This window comes from Condylostylus longicornis, unplaced genomic scaffold, assembly GCF_029603195.1.
Source record: "Condylostylus longicornis isolate FDR11 unplaced genomic scaffold, ASM2960319v2 ptg000081l, whole genome shotgun sequence".
NCBI classification, from domain to species: Eukaryota; Metazoa; Arthropoda; class Insecta; order Diptera; family Dolichopodidae; genus Condylostylus; species Condylostylus longicornis.
The window spans coordinates 2,924,646-2,949,325 of record NW_026578049.1 but is presented as its reverse complement, the minus strand read 5'-3'; the positions used below and the strand labels follow the sequence as shown (position 1 = coordinate 2,949,325).

General features: G+C 25.3%; 4 protein-coding genes and 1 long non-coding RNA gene across 14 annotated transcripts; 2 read left to right on the top strand and 3 right to left on the bottom strand.

Moving 5' to 3' along the window:
- Positions 1-105: 105 nt before the first annotated feature.
- On the bottom strand, positions 106-1,808 carry LOC129613246 (uncharacterized). Its single transcript, XR_008697294.1, has 2 exons — positions 983-1,808; positions 106-921 (listed from the first exon to the last, which is right to left on the bottom strand). It is a non-coding gene; the product is annotated as an uncharacterized LOC129613246 (long non-coding RNA).
- A 694-nt stretch (positions 1,809-2,502) lies between these two features.
- On the top strand, positions 2,503-5,090 carry LOC129613222 (zinc finger protein 267-like). Of its 2 annotated transcripts, none has more exons than XM_055527204.1 (3): positions 2,503-2,875; positions 2,993-3,817; positions 4,612-5,090. In XM_055527204.1, exons 1-3 carry the CDS (start codon positions 2,590-2,592, stop codon positions 5,028-5,030), a joined length of 1,530 nt encoding a protein of 509 aa, XP_055383179.1. In that variant the 5' UTR covers positions 2,503-2,589; the 3' UTR covers positions 5,031-5,090. The 2 variants fall into 2 exon arrangements, with proteins under 2 accessions (XP_055383179.1, XP_055383180.1); XM_055527205.1 differs by lacking the exon at positions 4,612-5,090 and adding an exon at positions 4,129-4,528.
- Positions 5,091-5,357: 267 nt separating this feature from the next.
- Positions 5,358-7,491, bottom strand: LOC129613223 (zinc finger protein 39-like). 2 transcript variants are annotated; one of them, XM_055527207.1, is made up of 7 exons: positions 6,825-7,491; positions 6,590-6,757; positions 6,384-6,539; positions 6,159-6,332; positions 5,877-6,102; positions 5,601-5,816; positions 5,358-5,524 (listed from the first exon to the last, which is right to left on the bottom strand). In XM_055527207.1, the coding sequence occupies exons 1-7, from the start codon at positions 7,297-7,299 to the stop codon at positions 5,440-5,442; spliced, it is 1,500 nt and encodes a 499-aa protein (XP_055383182.1). In that variant the 5' UTR covers positions 7,300-7,491; the 3' UTR covers positions 5,358-5,439. The 2 variants fall into 2 exon arrangements, with proteins under 2 accessions (XP_055383182.1, XP_055383181.1); XM_055527206.1 differs by having other exon boundaries at positions 6,159-6,539.
- A 647-nt stretch (positions 7,492-8,138) lies between these two features.
- LOC129613112 (probable phosphorylase b kinase regulatory subunit alpha) lies at positions 8,139-21,526 on the top strand. 8 transcript variants are annotated; one of them, XM_055527048.1, is made up of 15 exons: positions 8,139-9,398; positions 9,450-9,626; positions 9,693-10,016; positions 13,296-13,443; positions 15,514-15,667; positions 15,792-15,967; positions 16,032-16,250; positions 17,156-17,314; positions 18,502-18,528; positions 19,705-19,946; positions 20,018-20,101; positions 20,209-20,476; positions 20,543-20,751; positions 20,829-21,205; positions 21,269-21,526. In XM_055527048.1, the coding sequence occupies exons 1-15, from the start codon at positions 8,331-8,333 to the stop codon at positions 21,372-21,374; spliced, it is 3,738 nt and encodes a 1,245-aa protein (XP_055383023.1). In that variant the 5' UTR covers positions 8,139-8,330; the 3' UTR covers positions 21,375-21,526. The 8 variants fall into 8 exon arrangements, with proteins under 8 accessions (XP_055383023.1, XP_055383030.1, XP_055383025.1 ...); XM_055527050.1 differs by lacking the exon at positions 13,296-13,443 and adding an exon at positions 10,239-10,386 and having other exon boundaries at positions 8,140-9,398; positions 17,210-17,314; XM_055527051.1 differs by lacking the exon at positions 13,296-13,443 and adding an exon at positions 10,239-10,386 and having other exon boundaries at positions 8,140-9,398; positions 19,774-19,946.
- On the bottom strand, positions 21,413-24,298 carry LOC129613114 (CWF19-like protein 2 homolog). Its single transcript, XM_055527056.1, has 3 exons — positions 24,111-24,298; positions 22,804-24,042; positions 21,413-22,746 (listed from the first exon to the last, which is right to left on the bottom strand). The coding sequence occupies exons 1-3, from the start codon at positions 24,195-24,197 to the stop codon at positions 21,907-21,909; spliced, it is 2,166 nt and encodes a 721-aa protein (XP_055383031.1). The 5' UTR covers positions 24,198-24,298; the 3' UTR covers positions 21,413-21,906.
- Positions 24,299-24,680: the final 382 nt, after the last annotated feature.

The following is a 24,680-nucleotide window of genomic DNA, read 5'->3' as shown; positions in this document are numbered from 1 at the left end:
AGGTATATCTTCTTCAAGTTCTATATTCGAAAAAAACAAAAACGATTAACTGAAAACATTTTGCATGAAAATGTAGAAAATTCATAATATTATCAAAACAACGAGTTGCATTAGCAATAAGATATTTTTTATACTATATTTAAAACTAACTCAATAAGTACAACCGTAAACGATATTTAAACTTTAAACTAGTGCGATGATCGTTAAGACCACCATTAAATCAAATATGGTTAAAAAAAATTTCTAAAGCGTTTTGATTTGTTAAAATAAAATTAAATTCATAACTATCTTTTAAGTAAGCATAGTTCCCTTAATGACTTATTACTAATTAAGGTACCCTTTTGGAAAGGCAGCAAATTATTTTAACCATATTTTATTCTTAAGTTAAATGTTATAACATCAAATTTATGAAGAATTTCATTTTGTTCTTCATGAGTTAAACCATAAGCTGCTTTTCGATTCCTGAAATAAATTTTGATAACTGTGCCGTTCAATACATCAAACCAATCATTTACAGATTTAATACTGGGCATTAGATTGCATTTTCAGTATTGCATTTGCCAAGATAAGCAACTCTACATAAAAAGGATGATATCGATTGGGAAATTAATTAAGTAGCTAACTTTACATTTTGCGGTTGAGTGTTTTTAACTGTATGTTGTAATTCTGATACTTTATGATTGTTAAGCGTGATGAATTGCCTGTATTTAAATTTAATATTTGTTTAGTAGGTTCCGCAGAAATATTTTTATTTTTATATAGATATCCTGTATCTAAGAAATGGTTTCTTAGTAATTTCAATAAATTAGGTCCATCAGCAAAAACGAAGCTTTCTTATCTACCCTCTCTGGATGACTAAACCATGTTTTCGTTACATCTACTTGTATTTCTTTCAAGAGCATTTTCTTTAAGTTTATTCACCTGTTATTAACAGTGTTAAATCACAATTCAAATTAGATTCAAGCGAAATTGATAAATTTACCTGGTAACGGATAATTATTTTTGCACGAGGACCTGGTGAGTATAAACCTATTGCGCAAGTACATATCTATTACATTCCATTTAACCTTTTTTTTTGTAATTTTTTATCTGCCCTTGAATGAAAACTTTTTCACTGACTTTTCCATATTTGTTAAATTATTATTTAGTTGATTTGTTTCCTCAATCAATTCAGCATTTTGTTTTTCTAAATTTTTGTATGCACTTCCTTCGCTATTTAAATAGTAGTAATTGCAGCGCACATTCAAAATCGTCTTTAAAAATTATAACTGCATATACCATTATTAGATTTGAATAATAAATTCAAAGTAAATATTCTTGGCCTTACTCAGTTTGAATTTCAGTTGTAGAAACTTAAGGAACATTATTTAAGTTTTCGTAACCACAATTATAATTAAAAATATTTTTCAAATCAAATGAATTTTCTGAACTTTATGTGAAAAAACATTACTTTGAAACTAAGAGACAGGTAGCTTCTTCTCTTACTAACTCTTAATGTCCTCTTTGACGGCTTTTGAGATAACATCAATGTTGAAATAGTTGAAGTTGTTACTCTTCTCTTTTGAAGAAAGATTTAAAAGATTACTTTTTAATGTGTAATCCTGACTGTCAAAATGGAAGGAGCATATTTTAGCATTTTTCGTATTTAGTTTTGTCTTATTGCACTCACAAATCCAAATATCACATAATTCAGAATTGGTTGGAAAACAAATTAAGTAGGATTGTTTTTTTTTCACATTTGCTTTTACAGTTACACTACATATTTTTATCTTTGATGTAATATTTTGATATATTACAACACAATTTAATTTTTCTGTTAAATAAAAATTTTAAAATGATTTTTTCTCTTCGGAAAATTTTTAAGTTTTGAAAATTATATTTAATTGTTTTTAATTTTCAAAATAATGTAATCAATGAAAATATAAACCAGGATGACGTATGTATGACCAGGATCTTGTTTTAAGTTTTAACCTTACATTTGCACAGATATTTAACTGCATTATTTGGAGAGAACACTTGACATTACAAAAAATCCCACATGCAGTAATTTTAATGAATTTGAAGCACTAAATACTTCGAAAAAAAAAATTCAATATATTTTTTATTGTAGTGTAGCATTTATTGAAATCTGAAAAATTTTGTTTAAATCAATTTTTAATGTTTTAATAACACAAAACTTTTAGAATGTAAGCACTAGTAAAGTAGAAAAAGTTTGCATTTAAATTTTTACTAATTGAAAATTTGAAAAAAGATGATTTGTGGGAGATTTATGATGTTAAAAAGGGCCCTCTAAAGATTCCATAAGAATACGTGTAAATTCATCAGCTTTGAACTGTTACTCTCTCCTAGGGTCCTGGCCTGTATTTCTGTCAGGCATGAGAGAGGAACATAATTCATAAACTGTTATTATCAAAGTCATAAGAAAAGTTTTGACTGTCACTGTCAAAGTGTCAAATTAAATTAATGTATTTACATCACGGCTCATATTTTATAATGTCAAGATTTACATCATCTAACTTGTATATCCTACCAAAACAAAAAAAATAGAAAATTATTTTCAAATTTAAATTAGGGAAGGAAATTAAAAAAATGGATCAGCATTGTCGGTTTTGTGGAGAAAAAAGGGAAAATCTTTCCTCAATTGAGGATCTTGATTTACGTATTGTTGTTTGGTTATCTAAAATTATAGATCTTAGAGAAGAGAATTTACCCAACAATATCTGTTATACATGTTTGTGCACAATTGAAGATATAAACCATTTCATATCCAAAATTTTGAAAACTTATGAGAGCTTTAAAAATGAGATATTTGCCCTGGAAACAGAAAGACATCAAAATGACGAAAACACAAGTTTGATGAGTTCGTATGAAAAAGGTAGCTAATGTAAATCAACACATTTTAATTTAATTCAGAATTGATTTAAAATGTGCTTTTAAAATGCAGTTAAATGTCATCCATTCTGGACTATAAAAGTGTTTCATTTTTTTCTAGAGGTAATGAATGAAGAATACTTGCTCGACAATGAAAACAATATGGACGAAGTAAATCATTTTTTGCTCGATAATAATGAAATCATTTCTTGTCAAAAGAGACCAGATACCGAGAAACTTCTGAAACCTACCCAAACTTATATCTGTTCTTTAGAACTAAATACGACTGCAGAAAAGCCAACACATTCGGCTATACATGATAAGAAAAAAGATGTAAATAAATTCAATTATAAATGTAGATTTTGCGAGTTTGAATGCAATGATCGTGAAAAAATTGCTTTTCATATGAAGGCAGATCATTTAAATAATAACAAAAATGCTCTCTTTAAAGATTTATTAGCTATAGTTGTTGATCAAAAAACCCTTACGAATAACTCAAACAAAAACCCTAATATAAATTTCGGAAGCTGTACTGAAAATTTAGTGAATATTAGTAGTACCATTGTTGGAGAAATTAATAATGTAAGCAATGGAAGCAAAACCAAATCAATAAATTTTGAAAATGGCATCGATTATATGAAGTTGCTCAATCTGGCCGATGTTTATGAATGTAAAATATGTAAAATAAACTTTTCAAAGAAAATATCGTTTAATAAGCATTGGGATGCAATTCATTTAACTAGAGAAGAAAAAGAATTAAGAAAAGAAAAACGCAAAAGTCGAGATCAATATTTGTGTCCAGAATGTGGAAAAAGTTTACCTACCGCTTTCAAATTAGATTATCATATAAGAATGCATAAAAACGATCGAAGATATAAATGTAATTTGTGTCCAAAATCGTATTTTTCTAAAAGCCATTTGGAAGTACACTCTAATAGCCATTCAGGTAACTATTTCTATTGTTTTTATATTGAATATTAAGGCTGCACAAGCGAAAATGTGCATTAAATGGCTATGACTTAAAATAGCCACAAATTATTAATAAAATTATGAGTTTTATTTGGGTCTCATTTGAATCCTCATTAATGTAGTTTCAAAATTTCGTTGAAAAATGAAATGTTTTTTTTTGTTAATTGGAAAAGAAAGACTTCATTCGTTCAAAAAGGAAATGACCGTTTACATCAAGTCCTAAATTATAACTAAAAGGCCTTAACATTTATATTTTTTATGCAGTTTATTTCACTTTTTATTTTAAAGGTAATATTTCTAATAAAGTCTACATATGCAAATCATGTGAGAAAAAGTTTCGCACACCGCATGAGTTAAAAATTCATACAAGATTTCATGGAAGTGATAAACCATTTGAATGCGGTATTTGTAATAAAACATTTTACATTGTTTCTCATTTAAATGAGCACAAAAAAGCGCATACGAATGAAAAGAATTTTATCTGCTCCTTTTTGAATTGTGCGGCATCCTACAGAAATAAAAGATCTTTACGAAGACATTCTATTAAACATGTTTTAGATGACAATAAAACTTATAGTAGCATTCTTGACGAAAAAAAATTATGAATCAATAATATACATATTTGAAAAAAAAGGTCATTGAATTGAAGTTAGTATATGTATTTACAAAAAATACTACAGAGATTGGATCATAGGATTATTTCATAGTACAAAGTACAAAGTATTCATAACAATTCTGTTTTTTAGAAATGTGATCAATATTTATTTTTAGGGCAAGTGATCGAAAAGATGTATCTATGTGAAATTTGTCGCAGGAAATGTCGAACGCCTAGTGAGCTTAAAATTCATCAGAGATTTCATCTCAAGGAAAGACCCTTCAGCTGTAATTATTGCCACAAAGCATTTTACTTAAAAAGTCATTTACAATCTCATATAAATGGACATATGAATGAACACACATATGTGTGTACAGAACCTAGTTGTACTCTCTCTTATAGAGACAAAAATGCTTTTAGACGACATAAAGATTCACATGTGCCTGATATAGAAAAACATTTTGAATGTGATGTGTGTAGAAAGAAATTTTCAACTTTTGGGATTTTAAAAGATCATCGAAGGAAATCTCACAGCAGAAAACACAAACAAAATCCGTTAATTGAAAACAACTTCGCAGAAAATTTTAATGAATAATTTGGTATTAACTTTTATAAAGTCTATAAAATAATCGTAGGATTTACTTTTGAGTTTATGTTTGAGATCATAATAAATGTATTTTTTATTAAATATAGTTTAATCCAAATTTATAAAAGTTTCGTATTACAGCGTTATATAGGGTTTAATTCTTTTTTTCAAAAAAATTTGAATTTTTTTCACTGTCATACAAATTCGTTGTATGCTAGAGGAGAGGTTTTATTATTAGAGTCAATACTTGGGGTAAAGTTTTGGCAGACAGAAATTCCGCCAATGTCACACAATATTTTATGTAAAAATAAAACTAATCACTAATAATTTTTTTGATGTAAAACTTTATTCTAAAAAGTGCTTGATTTGTGAATTACCTTTAAGTTTCATATTTGCAAATTTTATTATTAAAGTAAACTTAGGACACATTTTGATTATTTATTTCGTAAGGACTTAAGTCTTTTGGGTATATTTTGTGAACTGATGATAAATGACTTTTCATGCTATAAAAAAATATTTATTCATTATAAATTTATTGTATCATTAAAATATACTTTAATTATCACACTTAGTACTTACAGAAAAGGAGTTGGACATTGCCTTGGGCATATGTTGCAATGAAATCTTTTAGGTCTGTGAATTTTAATTTTATGCGATAATAAATGATTTTTGGTATAAAAGCAAGCTGAACATTCTTCACATTGTACGGATTTAATACCAGAGTGTGTTGCAAGATGAACTTTTAATGCACATAATTGTTTATATTTTTTAGGACATTGTGTGCATGCGTATGGCCTATTTTAAGTTGAAGGATAAAACTTTTGAACTTTAAAAAATAAAATAGTATAAAATTACCGTTCGTTGGTATGCATCCTCATATGTAATTTTAACTGAGTTCGTGCAGCTAATTTGGTATCACACATAGGACATTGAATCTTTTTACCTTCATGTAGAGTCTTATGTAATCTTAAACTAGAAGGTGAAACAAATTTTTTTTTGCAAATGTTACAAGGAAACGGTTTTGCACCAGTGTGCTGATTCATATGAATGTTAAGATGGTATCTAGCTCTAAAAGTTTTACCTAAAAGTTATTTTGAAATTCAAAGAGTTTTTTAACAACTGATATAAATGATTTACTGCAAATTGGACAAGAAACTTTATTATTTTTATTATTATGCCTATAAGTGTGCTTCTGTAGTTTTCGTTTGTCTTCAAAACTTTTACCACATATTGAACAAACGCAACTTTCATTTAATTGCTTTTTACTTTGGAGATGCCTTCTCAAATGGATATTATAATTTGTTCTAAAAGCTGTCAAAAAAAAAACAATCAAATTTTTCCATTTCAATTTGAAAATTTTACCAAATTTCTTTTGACAGTATTTGCATTTTAAAGCGGTTTTATTAAAGCGTTTTGTACTTTCATATAATACGTGATCTATTTCTGTAATACGAGCTGTATTCAAAAATTTTATGTCATGGCAAAGCCTTATATGGTGCTGCAGATTTTTGAAAAATTCTGAAAGTAATAATTAGTTATTATTAATGCTTTTGTTTATCAATTCTTACCAAAAGTTTCTTGACAATCGCTACATTTGAACATTTGGGTTTTAAAACCACTTTGACTGATTTTTGGATCTCGTGTATATTCTTCAAGTATTTCATAGTGTACAAAATCGTCTGAGGAAGAATAACTTTCTGAAGTTTCATTTTCAATATCATTAAATTTTGATTGATCTGTTGATAAAAGTGATAATATAACCATTTGACTTATTTTTGAATTTTAGCTAAAGATTGTACATACCTTGAAACTTATCATCATTTTTCAATTCTTCTATTTCTAAATATTCTTCATTCAAATCACTTTTTTTCAGTGTTGTAAGGTCATTTCCGTTATCCAAAAATTTATTTTCAAAATTTAATATACCAACTTTATCAGGGTTTTTACTTAACTTTTCAAACCCTTTTTTGACTTCTGTTTCAACGTTATCACAAGTTGTAAATTTAGCACATGCATTTTTTGGAGGAATTTGTAATTTTAATTTTAAATAATTTTCAGAGTCCTGACATTGTATAAAAAATTTTCTTACGTCCAGTAATTTATTTAAGCACTTTAAGCACACATTCGAAGGTAAATCATCATTTTCAGACATGTTTATCTGTAAATACTTCTCGAAATAATCTTTAATACTGCAATTTGACTCAATTAGTGAACTAATTGCTAAAAGTTTTTGCTCTTTATTTAGACACGTTCGACATGTTTGAGCCAAATCATCCATAATATAAAATCTATTTTTTTAGTAAGAGTTTTAAGTATTTCTCTGAAAGCTGGACGGTTTGCAATTCAATGCATGTTAATGCACTACTTATATATAGATATTATAAATGTCGTACTATATTAAAAATTTCACTGAATTGTTTACAAAATTTTGTTTATTTTTAGCCACAGAAAACAAAGCTGTAATATTAATTTTATTGTTTCATACCTTGACATAACAAAAACATCTGTCAACCGTGTTTCATTGGCACATCTGACATCTTTTTATAAAAACATAATATAAATATTTTCAGCGTTGCCACTATTATTTTTAAAAAATTTCCTCGATAGCAAAACAAATTAATTTTTTTTTTTTCAAAAGTTTTCATGAGAGAGAAGATTTTAATTTAACAAAAACAACTTTTTATTTTGATATCGAGTGAGAACTAATTATGATTTAAATTTGTTTATATTGTTGAACTTCCATTAAAAATATTTATTATCTTTTAAAAACTTAAAATACAAATACCTATACTATGTATAATATAATTGATTGAAATTCAAATTCTGAAAATTTTAAATGAAAAAGTTAATGCAATTAAAGTTAAGTTATCTCATATCAAATAATGTTTAGGAATGTTTACAGTTCAAACTTTCACCCATTAGATCAAACAATATCCACAGACTAAGGTTGATGTCTAAGTACCGAGATTTTCTATAAAATTTAATAAAGGAATACCTCGATGCTAATTTATATTATGACCCATCACTAATCATTATATAAAATTTGAATGTCAAATTTGTCAATTTTGTTCTAATAAAAACTCTTCTTTAGAAAATATTTTACATTTTTTTTTAATATATTTGGAATTAAAAAAATGAATCCTCAAGTTTTTATTAATTTAAAGTAAAAATGTGTTATTTAAAAAAATTTTTTCAGCTGTAGAGTGAATATAAACAATTTATAGTTGTTATACTTATCTGAGGATATAGTCATATAATTACGTATATTGTTAAGAAACTCAATAATTTAAGGAAAATTATATTCTAAAAATGAGGAGTCGTAGTAATTCTGGTGTTCGTTTGGACTATTATCAAAGAATTGTTCAACGTCTGATAATGGCTCACCAGGAGCCTGTCACAGGGTTGTTTCCAGCAAGTCCTACTAATCAGCATGCATGGATTCGTGATAACGTTTACTGTATTTTAGCTGTATGGGGCTTATCAATGGCCTATAAGAAAATAGCTGATCAAGATGAAGATCGAGCTAAATGCTATGAATTGGAGCAAAGTTGTGTTAAAATGATGAGGGGCCTTCTTATGGCCATGCTAAATCAAAAGGAAAAAGTTGAAAAATTTAAGACAACACAAAACCCTTTAGATTCCTTACATGCAAAATTTTCTTGCAAGAATGGATTAACTGTAGTTGGAGATCATGAATGGGGTCATTTACAAATTGACGCCATATCTTTGTATTTATTGATTTTAGCCCAAATGACGGCATCAGGACTTCAAATTATCTTTACATTAGATGAAGTTTCTTTTGTTCAAAACTTAGTGTTTTATATAGAATCAGCTTATTGTATTCCCGATTATGGTATATGGGAGCGAGGAGACAAAACGAACCATGGAGAACCTGAATTAAATGCTAGTTCAATTGGCATGGCCAAAGCTGCATTAGAAGCAATGAATGAATTAGATTTGTTTGGAGCCCGCGGAGGACCCGCTAGTGTTATACATGTTTTAGCTGATGAGGCACATAAATGTCAAGCCGTCTTACAATCAATGTTGCCAAGAGAATCAAACAGTAAGGAATTAGATTCTGGTCTTCTCTCGGTTATTGGTTTCCCAGCCTTTGCTGTTGATGATCCGCATTTGATTAAAGATACTAAAGATGCAATTGTTAATCGCCTTGAGGGAAAATATGGCTGTAAAAGATTCCTAAGGGATGGTTATCGAACACCGAAAGAAGATCCATCAAGATTATATTATGAACGTTGGGAGTTACGAATGTTTGAAAATATAGAATGCGAATGGCCATTGTTTTTTGCGTATTTAGTCTTATTTAATTTGTTTCAAAATGATAAAAATGCTGTTAAGGATTACGCGGATAAGCTTGAGGTGATTTAAAAAAAAATCAATAGAATAATCTAATTAGTTTTTAATATGTAGACTATTCTTGTTCGAGGAGGAGATAACATTTCGTTAGTTCCTGAAAGCTATGCTGTTAAACATGATAATGTTTCTGCTGAATATTCTAAACCTGGTTCACAGGAAAGAGAAGTTGTAGGAAGATGTCCATTTTTATGGGGACAATCTTTATATATTCTAGGAAAATTACTTCAAGAAGTATATTTCATTTAATAAGTTTTTTTAATGTAGCATTAATAAATTGAATTTCTTTGTTCAATATAGGGTTTTCTGGCAGTTGGAGAATTGGATCCACTCAATAGACGTTTAGGAGCGCAAAAAAAACCGGATGTTGTTGTTCAGGTTGTAATCATTGCCGAAGATAACGAAATTCGAGATAAATTGGCAGAGCATGATCTGCAAGTACAAACAATTGCAGATGTTGCCCCAATTGAGGTTCAACCAGCTCGAGTTTTGAGCCATTTATATACGTATTTAGGTCGAAATAGAAAATTGGGCTTAACTGGTAGAAAATCGCGTGATGTTGGTATACTTAGTACAAGTAAATTATATTCTCTAAAAGATAGAATTTTTGCATTCACACCTCAGGTAATTTTTAATAAAAACTTATAAATTTAATTAGAAGTTTCATGAAAAAATTTTGCATTATTTTTTAATTTTTTTCTTTTTTTTTATTGTATACTGTACTATACACATATGGTACTTTTTTCTTTTCTAGTTTACTTTTTCTTTTTATTTTGTCATATTTGTTGTAATTCGTTTAAATTAGTTAAATCTATTAATTTTTTTTTGTATATGTTTGTTTATTAGTTCGTCGATTTAACACGTTTTTACATCGCATCAGACAGTGAATTATTGATTGATATATTGAAAGGTGAAATTAATTTTTTAAAATCAGCTTGGCAGAATTTACTCGGCCGACCTTTGGTCACTTTGGTTTTGAAAAATTTTCATTTAGGTCGGTGTTCACTTTATATTTTTTTGTTTTTATAAAATGTTAATTTATATTATGATTTTCCCTCTTATGTTCCCCACTGTGCTAATTTGTTTCTAATAATATTGCTAAATTTTGAGTTTACACTGAAAAGTATAATTAAAAGACACAATTTTTCATAAATAATGATTTTTTATTTAAAGTTTATATAGACAGATATAACATTGTTTTAATTTCTGATCCACCCCAATTTTACTTTCCTATGGAAATCTTTCATTAATTAGCAATTTATTAACTTTTAATGATCTATTTTTTTTAAATTATTTTTTACTCTGTTCCAATTTTAGCGTTATTGTGTTGTTTTACAAGTATATATGTAGATTAATTTTAAAAGTTTCAGGCTATTGTTTTGCTCTAAGATTTATTTCAAATTAGAACCTATAAAGGGCCGATATTAAATATGTAATTATGCATAAAGAGTACTTTTATTTAATTGTTTTAAGTTAGAGCAGCATTTAAAATCTATTTGGCGACTAAACATGAAAATTTTTGTATCATATTTTTTGTACATATTGATGTTTAACTCGGTGAATTGTATAACATTACAGCATAAGAAGATATTATGATCAAAATTGGAAATCTTTAACTACAGTTACTTAAGTTGCTGTAACAAAATAAAAAGGAATTTTAGGAAGCTATTATTAAATAAAATAAATGCAAGATTTTCTTGTATATTTAAGAGTATAACTTGCTTATTGTAGTCAATGATTCATTATAAACATTATTGTTTTATCAATTAAAATTTTCCGTCTTACATATTATGTATTTTCACACATGTTAGTAAGTTACTATATATTTTACACGCAATATTTTCAAAAATTAAAGAATTACATAAATTCAATTCCGATTTTTAAAGAAAATTTTATTTGTTATGTATAATTTTCATTAAATTTGTTTTTAAGGTAAATTATACATATTAAATTTTTTTTCCTTAATTATTTCCAATATTTATAATTATAATACATATAACATTTTTTTTTGGATACATTACAACACAATAACACAATTACAATGAAATTATTTCATTATTTGAAAAATTAAATTAAGCTTTATATTCAAAATTTAGTGTATTAAAAATTTATATAATATAACAGTACATATTTGGTGATGGAATGTATAAATTAATAAATTGGCGGAAATTATGTAGAAATAGAAATTTTTAAAAATCCAAAATAGATTTCTATAGCTATTAAAATTCTAAATGCACTCTACATATTTCACAGTCTATTTGTAAAAAATAATTTAAGTGATCTATTGTATAACTATAGGTGATGGTTATTAAATTATAGTAAAAATTTAGAATTTTTTTTTATATAAAAGTCTCTATTTCATCTTTATCAATTGAAATTACCAGCTCATATTTCTGGTTTATAAAATTTTCGCATTATTTTATAACATTTTTTAAATCTTTTCGCTTTCAATTAAAAAAAAATATTGTACTTTTCAACCTTATAATTTTAAGCTTTAAATCTTTAGCACATTGTAAAAATTTAGATGTTAATTAGATAAATTAGTTTTATTTATTTTTGGATTGTATTATTTTCATAACATTTGACCTTGAAAATTTTCATCAAATTAATATATATATACATATATATTTAAATATATATATATATATATATATATATATATATATATAATGAACTTATTTATAAAAATAGGAAATCGTTTTCCTTATTATAATAGATTAAAGAAAAAAAACTATTTTTAAAATAATAAACATATTTTCAAAAGAATTTCACGATTGTACATTCTAAGATGCCAAAGTTCTGGTACCTACTTTTTATTATCAAAATTTTTTTATACGGTTTTCTTTATTATGGGTTTTTATAAAACCTTAAGTAAAGTATGTACTTTAATAATATGCTATTAAAATAAAATTTAAGTCCTAAGACAGTTTCCTCATATCTATTTGATTTCCTCATATCTATTTGAAATGGTATCTACTCTAAGATATAGGTAAATAGAATTTTCGAGTTATTAATACAAAATGAATATTGAAAACTCAATATTTGTAATTTTTGTTGAACTAAGTATATGTAGGACTTCGTATTATATCCGACTGTTTGAATAAGTAAAATTTAGAGACTTTTATATAAATATTGTAGATTTATTTTGATTTTATTTTAACTATTATATTCTATGATTTTGAACTTGTTATAATTTTCTATTCAAAAAATTCATGAATCCATTTTGTTTCCTTTTTTTTTGTTTAAATGTAGTAGCCTCTTTTCTTTATCAAATTTTTACATTCTTCTGTATAAAATCAATTTTACCAAATTATTATACATATACGATTCATAGCCGTGCTGTAATCTAATTAATTATTACCGTATAATAGAATCATTTAAAGAAAACTATTGTAAATTTCAATTACAATAGTTTCTCAATGTTGTCTCTCAATGTTTTACTTGTAAATTTTTAATTTGCAAAGAATTTTTTTTTTTAAGCAAAATTAAATAAGTAAATAAATGAGTCTGAATTATATGTATATAGCAGTTAGTTAAATTGATTTTATTCAATAAAATTATACCTATTTGCTGTTTAAATCAAAATTCCTAATACATATATTCCAATTATTATATACATATTTGTATATTGTTGCTATTTATGTGTTTACACATCCAATATTAAATTTATGTATTGTTTTTTTTTCCTATTTTAATTGCTTTTAATTTATTTTTTCATGTAACTTCATTTTGTTTAAGTTTTTTTTTGTAAACATTGTATAATTGTAATTTATAAAATATGTATGTATATATGTATATAGTATCCAAATGTATTTCAATGTTAAAAGTATATCTGCGAGAGTAACCCAAAAAATCAAAAAGAAAAACCAAACAAATTTTTTTTTTTAATTAATAAAATATTAGAATTTCGACTTTGAAGAGTATTATACTACTCGTGATCCAGATTTATTAGCAAGCAATTTTACAATGAACATGGCCTTCCTAACAAATAATTGGCGTCACATGTTAGGACGGCCAACAATAACCCTAATGGCAACCCATTATCTATTAGGTAAATTTGGTAAACTTTTTTCTATAATCTATGAAACTAAATAATTTTCTTATTTTTCTTTTATTTTTTTGTTGATTGGCATTTCAATTAATTTTTTTTTCTGGGTTCTACTATTTTTTTTTTTGTCTATTTTTCTTTTTCGTTAAATTTTTCTTAATTATTTAATTTTTATTAAATAAATTTTCAGCAAATATTATGAATAAAAGTGTATGTAAAATTTTTTAAAAAAGTAGTCCGTTTGGTATATTATCACAATATCGAATCACAAAACACCTAATGCACTTCACCAATGTTCCCTAAGACTTGAAAAATTATTGGAATATTATTGAAAAATTTTGTAGCTTTTTGAATGAATTCTAATTCGAAATTTTCAATTTCATATTGTAAATCTCAATTTTTTTTTTGAATTATATTTAAAATTGATTTTGAATATTTGCTTCCAATATAATTTGCTTCCAATATAATCACTCATATTCTGTTAGTCACTTGACTTGGGTTGATGGGATATTTTTAAAAAGAATTTTGTTTTTCAATATAGAATTTCGAATTTCGGAATTGATTTTATTCAGAAAATTTTAATCTTAAGTAAGATGGGAATAACAACCCATCTAACAGAATATGGGTGAATAATTCTAATATTGATGCCTATTTTTTAATACATAAAACATTTGCAAAGATTTGTATTATCTTTTTAACCATTTATCGAGCACACCATCTATTTATTATTTATCTTCAACACACCATTTATATTTATAATACTTTGAATAACAATTTTAATTTAAAAAACATGGATTTTTAAAATTTTTTTTTTGTTTTTTCAAATTCGAATTCCTTGCAGATCTTGCAGAAGAATTCTTGCTGCAGATTAATATACAAAAATGTTAAATTGAAAATATTTGTTGAAAATTTTGTTTTAATTAATGAACTTATTTTAATATAATTTATAAATAAAAATTAATATAATGTAAAATATTATATTATTATTTATAGTTTGAAAATTAATAAAATTTTATAATCTTGGGTAATTACAATATAATTTCGTTTTGTATTTCGTTGTTATTGTAACGTTTGACGCTACGAGGGAGATAGTTTATTAAATTAATTATTATAATTGGAAAAAACTCATTCAATTTTGCTTTTGTTTTCTTTTTCTAGCGAATTTTACAATCATTTTCTAATTTATTGTTTATGATTTATTGTTTTTCATTCAATGTTTCGATCTTATACATAATATATTGAAAAATTTGTAAAATGTGTACATATTAATGTCTTCATTAAAAACTAACAATAATCCTGTAGTTTCCAGCTTTTGAGTAAAGAATTAAAAAAATTCTTTTCATTTTTTATTTTTGGAAAAACAGGAAAATAATTTAATGTTAAATAATTATTAAAAAACTTAAGAGATAAAGTTTATTATTTGAAAATAAAATGATATTTCTTAAAATTAATAATTAAATAATTTTAGTTTTTGGAAGTACTCCGTTTGGTAATTCACTACTTATTAGTAAAGATGATCTAACTTAAGTTTTTAAAATTTTGTAATCAATATTGATTATAATTGCAAAATGCAAAATAAAAGTTAAAAACCATTTTGGAATAAAATAATTTTAAAATGTTTAAATAAAATAATATTGAACTTTTGAAAATAATATAAATTAAGTCTTTCCATATAATTTTTTATATGTGTTTCGAATGTAATTAAATTTAACAAATAATATTAAAAATATTTATATTTAAATGGAGAACTTAATTTTATGTTAACTAACAATTTGTCACTATTTGTTTTTTATATTAATTAATTGTTTAATGCATTTTCATTATAATTTAAATAATATTTTATTTAACTTGTTTTTGTTTCCGTTTGTTATTCTTATTTGTAATTATTTTATTTAATTAATTTATTTTTATTTGATTAAATTTTGGTCATGTGCAATAATTAGATAACTAACTAAAAATACTTAATTCCTTAATCATAAATTTTTCTATAATCATTATTTTTCTAATATAAAATTTTTATTTTTATCTTACATTCTTCAAATTCAAAAAAAAAAAAATACAAATTAAATGCAGATGACAATAAAATTCCATTAGCAATGATTCAAACAATGCGTAAACTAAAATCTGGTTATATTAATGGTACTCGAGTTATGTTAGGAAATCTTGGTGATTTCTTAAATACATCTGCTATTACGGATTTAAGTTTCTTAGGAAGCCAAGAAGAAGGGTAAGTATTAAATGTAATATAAATTATATTAAATTTTAATTGAGTAATCAATTTAAAAAATTAATAATTTAGTATATTTACAAAAAAAAAAAAAATAACTAATTAAATATTTTATTAATTTTAGATATCCAGATCGTTTAAATTCAGATGTACAAAAATACTTAGATGAACATTTATTACGTTCATTTAGTAATAAATCAGCTGTAAATGTACGAACATCAGCATTACGTCCTAGACAATTGCGACGCCGAATGTCATGTAAAGGCGCTATTAAAAAAACAAGATCAATTAATGTTGATTGTAAGTTGCACAAAAAAGAAATCAATTTATTATTTATGAATTTTATTTATTTTATATCTAAAAGCTGAAACATTGGGTATGGAAGGTCCTACACCATTAATGGAAAGACGTTTATCATCAGTTATCCCACCGCCATGGTTACAACCTAAACTAACAATACCAAACACATTTGCAACTACACCAGAAGAAGAAACCCCATCATCTACTGATGAAGGTGAAACTCTTTCACCATCTCATATTGTGTCAAATATTACAAATAATGCAAATAAAACGCAATTGGAAAGTAAGTTATTCTCAAAGTAAACAATTTGATATTTAAAATTATAAATTAAAATATTTAGATTCTTTTTTTTAGTTTTGAATTGGATATTATAGCTTAAAGTTAAATTTATAGTTTTATTATACATTTTATTACCTATTCTTTTTTATTTCTGTAAATTATTTAAAACTCATAAAGCATTTTTTTAATACATTTTGTGCCTCGTATGGCAATGTATATTTTATTATATACAGTTTCATTAACATTATAATGAATTTGGTAGTAAGAATTAGAATTTTTATGACCCTAATTTCCATGTCTTGATCAATTTTTAATTGAAACATAACAATATGTTAATGATTTATTAACTATTAAAGGCAATAAAATTTTAATAGCATTGTGAAAGATTTTCAAAACTATTAGAAAACATCTATTCCCTTCCAAGTTATTATTTTCTATTAAGTTTTTTAGATTTGTAAAATATTACTTATGTAAATATGAATTTGATGGATGAAATTTCCAATCAAATAATTTATTTTTAGATTATTTAAAAATTAGTTATATACATATATACTTACTTCTATATACAAAACTTGTTTTTCTACTTCATAGAACACTACCTTTCATATTTATAAAATTCATAGCATATTTTATTAATAATTTCCATTTAGTATTTTTAATTTTCATTTCTTTACTTTTAAGTTTTATTAGAAAATTTATAAAAAAAAAATTTTAATTCATATGTATTTATATAATATATTTTTTTTTTATTTTTAATTTTAAATTTTTTTTTTATGATTATGCATATATTTTCATTGACCGTTGATTTGTTATATTGGTTTGTATTGTTATTTATTTAATTTTTTGGTAATTTTTTTTTTTTGGAATGTGTAAATATTTTTTTATATTTAATTATTAAAAAAAAAAAGTTCCAAAAATATTAATACAACGTCACCGCATTGAAACTAATTTTGCTGATACAGAAGTTGAAGAATTGATTGCAATGTTACGTGAAACCGAAAATCTTGAAGAACAAGGTGATATTTTACAATATTTGGTTGATACACAAGGTCTCGATTTTAATACAGGTAATTAAAAAAAAATATACATATATATATGGTTATTTAAAATTTTTTATAATATAAAATTGATGAAAAATTATTATTTGAAAAAAGAAATTCATTCTTTCAAAATTAAAACATTTAAAAAATTTGCTTGAGCGCATTCATTATTAGATAATCATTTCATATACTCATTAGCTTAATTATTATTTAATATAATATTTATTAGTAATTCTAAGATTAAGGTTTAAGGCTATTGTATGTATTTCTATTAGGTTAAGGTAAATTTGCATTTTGGGGAAAATAGTTTTTGCTTCTCAATTTTGAAATTTCGACTTGAATGCTAATTTATATGTGCAACTAGATATTGCATAAAACAAGAATGTTAGGATTGCTATACTTTTTTAATATTGTACTTAAATAAACTTCATGGTTATAAAAAAAATTTTAATTTTTTTTTTATATTGATTTTATAAAACAATTATTAAGACGGAATTTTTTTTTTTTAAAACAGTCATTATTTAGAATAATATTTTGGATGCTATTAAAATATTTTAGATAATAATAACATTAATAAATTTAAGATCGCATCAATTAAATTTAGAATAATTTTAATATTTATGGTTGTTATGAAAAAAAAAAATTAAAATTTTATTAAAATTTAAATTATTAATAATCTGTATTTTTCTAAATATAGATTATGCGAAGTATTCCATATATGTTTAATTTATAAATTGTAATTTGTCTTATTTGTAATTTTTTAATTACTTGTTCTTATGCAGCAGCTTTATATCTTTTATATTATAAAATATTGGAAAAAAAAAGAAGATGGTGTTGGGATCTTAATTAAAATTTCTTATTTCAATTATTTTGTTGAACAAAATTTATTCATTTATTTGAATGCTACATTTTATTATACATAAATCACACATATTTTGTTTTAATTTCTAAAAGGGTGTTTTTTTAAAACGAAATTATAAATAAATTTTCACGTCTATTTTAAAATTTGGTATTGCCGATTAAATTATTATTAGAGATATTCATTTTTTAAAATATACATTATTTTTATTAAGCATTTTGCTTTGCAATATTCAATTGGTGTTCTCATTTTTATATAAGAATTATTTTCTTAATTATAATAATAAAAATGTTAATTAATATTTTCAAAAAAATAATAATAATTTATTGTATACAATATTTTAATATAACATCAGCTGGATTAGGGATTAGAAATAAACCTGGTAAGTTTGTTAAAATACAAAATCAATTAATTTTACATAAATATACCTACATAAATAAACGTACATAATAAATATGTACGTATTCGTCCATTTTTATGAATTTTTTTTATTTGGAATTTAAATTTAATTTTGAATTAAAATTGATTTTGCTAATTCATAAATCTGTAATTTTTGATGAACATTTATCAACAGAAAAATTTTCAACACAATAAAAAAAAATTATGTGTGTATATTGTAATTTTTAAAAGGTTGTATAAAACTAAATTTGTACACAATATCCAGAATCGGAATTCTATAATAATTGTTTTTTACTGAAAATTTTCTTCTTTTCTAAATCGATATACTTTGAAATAAGTTTTGGTTTTCATATTTTTTTGTGTTTTTTCTTTCACGCACCTATTTTAGTTTTTTCCATTTTTCAAATTTTATTTCTAATTTTTGATAAACTACATTCTTGGCCTAAATGATAAAAATTTCTGGATTTTTGAGCCAGATTGTTTTTGTTGGTATGCCAGAATTTGAATTTTTGAATTTTCCATTTTAAGGGTTATGATCTTAACTGAAACGTTTTTAAATTTTGGAAAAAAATATTTTGGAATTCTTAGGATAATTTTTGTTAACTTATTTAAATTAGAACAATTCTACCTCATTTAAGTAAAATTGTTAATTTTTGTTGATTTTTTATTATTTATAATATAAAATAAAACTTAAAATAAAAATTTAAAAAATAATTGGAATATAGCAATTAGTCGATAGTTTTATTTGATATTTTCAAAATTAAAATAATTCAAACCAGTTTTTTTTTAAGAAAAATAAAAATAACAATATTAATAAATATACTTTTTAATAATTTATTTTTTATTTTATAATCTTTTTAAATATTCATTTGAATTGAATAATTTCTTCACTTCACGATAAAATATTATACTAAAATTGCTTAACAACGCATTTATAATTACTAAAATTTCTGGGATGCAAAAAAAAAATTAATAATCGTATAAACAACGAAAATTTGGAATTTTCGTTTGGAATTGTTGCTTTAATATGCGTAAATATTGAATTGTTGAATTGCCTGCTGATGAAAATAATATTTTGCACAAATCATACTTTAACTCAAAAACTAACAATAACTAAAACACAAAAAAAAAACATCAAAAAAAAAAAAAACAAAATAAGACTTAGCGTCGACTACAAATGATGACGAAAATGATGAAAATACTGATAATTCTTCTCAACAAAATGAAGGAATGCTCGAAGAAGGTCGTGTTGTAACCGTACGTGCCCTTCTAAAAGGTTTATATGAAAAAGCATGTCAACAAAAATTATGGGGTTTAGTACGACACACAGCTGGTATGTTGGGTAAAAGAGTTGAAGATTTAGCAAAAGCTGTTACTGATTTGTTAGTAAGACAAAAACAGGTAAAAACAATTGACACTTCAAAAAAAATTCGAATAAGTATTCTAATTAATTTTCTTTTCTAATATTTTAGGTTACAATTGGTATGCCACCGAATAATGAATTTACTATTACTGCACCATTACCTGAGGCTGAATTAAGACAAATGATACATCATGTAAATGGTTTTATTTTTTTTTTCACGATTGATAAAAAGTTTATCTTAGTCATACAAAATGTGAACTTTTTGAATTTTTAAAATATTTTTGTATATTTCAATGTTAGGCGTATGGTGATGATGAGAGTACAGCTATGTTAACACAAGAATTAATGGTATACCTAGCAATGTTTATACGCACAGAACCACAATTATTTCATGAAATGTTGCGTTTACGAGTTGGTTTAATTATACAAGTTATGGCTAAAGAATTATCAAGAACTTTAAATGTTGATGGTGAACAAGCATCAGAACATTTATTAAATTTGTCACCATTTGAAATGAAAAATCTTTTGTATCATATATTGAGTGGAAAAGAGTTTCAAATTAGCAGTGGTATGCAAAAAAAAAAAAGATACTAAATTATTATAGTATTTTTGATTTATTAAATTTTTTTTTAAGTTGCACGTGGTAATCTTTCTATCATCAGTTGTAAATCAAGTCGCGTAAGTAAGAAGAGTCAAATTGGACTCAATGAAATTGATATTAATGAAGAAATTGGTACTGTTGATGAAAGACAAGGTCAATGGTTACGTCGTCGTCGATTGGATGGTGCTTTGAATCGTGTCCCTAGAGATTTTTACTCAAGAGTTTGGACTGTTCTCGAAAGGGTAATTGATATATTATATTAATTAATTACAAAACTATTTATTAATTAATTTTTTATTTTTGCTTTTTATTAATTTAGTGTCAAGGTTTAAAAATTGAAGGTCGTATATTACCGCAAAGTTTAACTCAAGAAATGACACCTGGTGAATTAAAGTTTGCTTTGGAAGTTGAAACAGCATTAAATCAAATTCCGCAACCAGAATATAGGCAATTAGTAGTGGAGGCTTTAATGGTTTTGACATTAGTTACAGAACATAACATGGTACCTTCGCTTGGAGGAATAATATGTGTTGAGCATTTAGTTCATAGAGCTAATCAGTTATTCCTTGAAGATCAACGTAAATGTAATGGTGACGCTAAATTATGTTGTGCAAAAAATGATGGTAAAGACACTACATCATCTGGAATGCTTTTATGTGGAGGAGCTGCTTATATTTGTCAACATCTTTACGATAGGTAAAAATTTGAAAAAAAAATTGTTTCTTATATTTGAAATCCAACTGGAAAAATTGTTTTTAGTGCTCCAAGTGGCAGCTATGGAACAATGACTTATATGGCTCGCGCTGTTGCTCTCGTGTTAGATTGTGTTCCTAAACATGGTGAAATGGATTGCACAATTTGTTAAAATATATATTCTTTTAGCGAACAAAATATATTTTTGTAAATTTTTATGCTCATTATTGTTGTTAGAAGATGCTTTAGCCAAAAATTTTTAAAAATTTTGTTTTGAAAATATGTATATATTTTATTTAAATATACAAACTCAAAGTTACTAAATATTATCTTATTCATCTTGATTTAAAGTTTGCCTCTCTAGTATCATTTTATAGTGTTGTTTTTTCATTATATAAATATTTCATCCAAAACTATACTCATTGTTTCAAATATTTTGTTCATATGTTGAGTTATTAAAAAAAAATTTCGTAGTGCAATTTTGAAAAATAAAGGTAATGAATATTTGTTTGTAAATTATGGCTTTTCTTTATTATTTTGATTGTTAATTATCTAAGAATGACATAAATATACACATAATCATATTTAAATTTTCACATATCCTTTACTTCATGAAAACGTCGACATGGTCAATTTATACCGCATAAGATAACTTTCTTAAATCCATATTAATTTACCAATTTTTAATTAAATCTCTTTTTAAACTATCTTTTGTTTGTAAAATCGTATGGTTTGAACCAATCTGCAAATTGTTTAACTTTTTGAATAAAATTATGCTCTTTTCTGGGTTTTCTCCAAACTCTTGGGTCTAATTGTAGCATATTTCCTATAATTTCTTGAGCGTAATTTTCCGGAAATCGACTTTGGTCTTCTATTACATGAGCAAAACCAGAGCTTGTACCGAAATTGACCCAAAAATATGGTAAACCTTTGGGTATAGATCTCCTTAAATCCTTGTCTTTTAATGAAATTAATTGTTTATTCGTAGACCATTCTTGTTCGGATTCTTGTATAGCTTTCTTAAAAAAGAAAGGCGCCATTTCATTTGTACAGGGTATGCAATGAATAACCATATGGGGACTTCGATTTAAATATCGTGCCATTTCGAAAAATATAACGTCCTTATTTTGTTTTTCAAACATACGTGTTAGAGCTTTTCTGTATTCTGTAACCTCATTCCAAACGTCCTCGTCAAGTCGTGTTGAACATGTTGTATGTTGCATTGGTATTATTAAACAATGACCCGGTTGTAAACCTTCATGCCAAGGCAGTGATAGATATACAGACGTACCCATAGAAACCATTAAATTTTGTTGCATCTTAGGTGTGTTAAAGCATTTATCACAATCATCAAGAATTTTTTGCAATCTTTCTGCTTCTTGTATGGCTTGCTCTTTTTGTTTTTTGGCTTCATCTTTCGAAGTCATTCTGATTGAATCAGCAAAAATATCATCCAAATCGTCATTTGGATTTTTAGATTTTCCAGCGATTTCAACAAATTGTAAGTCAGAATCAACACCCTTGATTTCTCTTTCTCTTGTGAACTAAAAAAAAGTAACTATGTATATAAAACTAAGTGCAATTAAAATAAGAATTTGTACCATTTGATTTATATCATAACGTTCGTCATCAGGAAAGTAGCGAATCCTCTTACCACCGGCATGTGTTTCAATTTTTTTCTTGTGTTTATTTTTTGAATTTCGTTCATCAATTTCTTTCGTTGAACCCTGGAATGGTCGGACATTTCCTTGGTTATCTGTAACAGTCAACAAAATATGTTCATCTCCGTTTTGTTTCCTCTTTTTAAAGTTGAGTTCATCTTTTTTGCAAGTGTTCTTTATTTTGGCTCTTATTTGGTGGGCTTTTTCAAGTTTTTCTTTTAAATTTTGTACTTGCTCATTATTCCCCATAATTTCAGCTTTTATTATTTTGGCTGCAATTTCATTCATCTGCTGATCTGTTAAAAAATTTTGATCTTCATCATTACTTTCACAATTATCACCGTCATCTGCTTCACTTGAGGATTTAGATTTTTCCTTAATTCTTCTGTCTGTAGAGCTTATACGAGCTTGTCCACGTGCTTTTGATGTTTCACTATTTTCTCGTTTATCATAGTAACCCGTTGCTGTTGATCTTTCTTTAATCTGCTTTTCTGTAGAATTAAAATATGTTTGATCACGTCTTGATATTTGAGTGTTGGAGCGATCACCTTTCTTCCAACCACCTGTAGCGAAACAACCACTTTTATATTTATTCTCTTCCTTTTTAAACATGAAGTCTTCGTCCGATGGTTTTTGGAACGCAGGTAACCCATCACCATCATTTTTCCAATGTGGATTTAACTCTCTTGAGCTTGTTGCCGGATTATACTCATCAATAGACTTCTTTTTTACTTCTTTTTTTTCTTTTATATATGTTTTCATGAACAAATCACCACTTGTCATCCATTCATCTCTAATTAATGGTATGCTGTTATTGGTTTTTGATGAATTGGGTTCTTCAACTTTTTTTTCAACCCATTCATCTGAATCGCTCGTGGAAGTATTGCTGGGACTAGAACTTTGCTTTTCACGTTTTTTCTTTTTCTTTCTTTTCTTTTCTCTTCTTTCGGTTTCATCACTTTCAGAATCTGAGCTACTCTCGCTGTCAGATGAACTATGGTGTTTGGATTTTTTTTTCGACTTCTTGCTTTGTTTTTTGGACTCCTTCTTTTTCTTTTTTTTCGCTGATTTAGAGCTTTTTTTTAATTTCTTTGATATTGATGGTAAAATCCATTTATTATCGCCACGAAGTTCTTTATTTGCATTTCTTTCTGCTCTTTTCTCAGCTTCTTTTTCAGCCTAAAATTGGGAAATAATGCGACAACTTATACATAGTTCTTAACAGTAAATATAAAGAAATTACTTACTCTACGTAAAAGTTCATTTCTTGCTTCTCGCAACTCTTGTCTAACCACTTCTTTGTCGCGTAAACTCTCGAAGTTAATAAAATTCATTGCAATTTTTTAATTTTGTTTGTACAAAATAGAAAAATATATGTACGTGCTGTGTGGTGTGAATGTTTCTATTTTATTTACAAATTAGAATTCTTGGTCTTGCCCGGATTTTTGACGTTTACACATATCGTTTTTTGTTAATCGAATAATTAACTCTTTTGTGGCGAAAAATGTCGATACTCAAATCAAAACACAGATACGAGTAATAATGTGTACAAATTTCAAAAGTATGTACTTTTTTCCCAATAGACAAACATAAATCAATCTCTTGGCTGTGAAAAATATTCACAACATTCAAATTTTGTTAACTAAAGCGAAAAACACACAATATAAATAATGCATACTATAAACAAAATATGCATACTATAATAGTATAAAATATTGTAATGGAGTTTGTAAAATTTCATAGATTTCCAACTTTTACATTTAAAAAAATTTTGAATAATATTTTAAATACTAAATGGTTTTTTAACGATAGTGTTA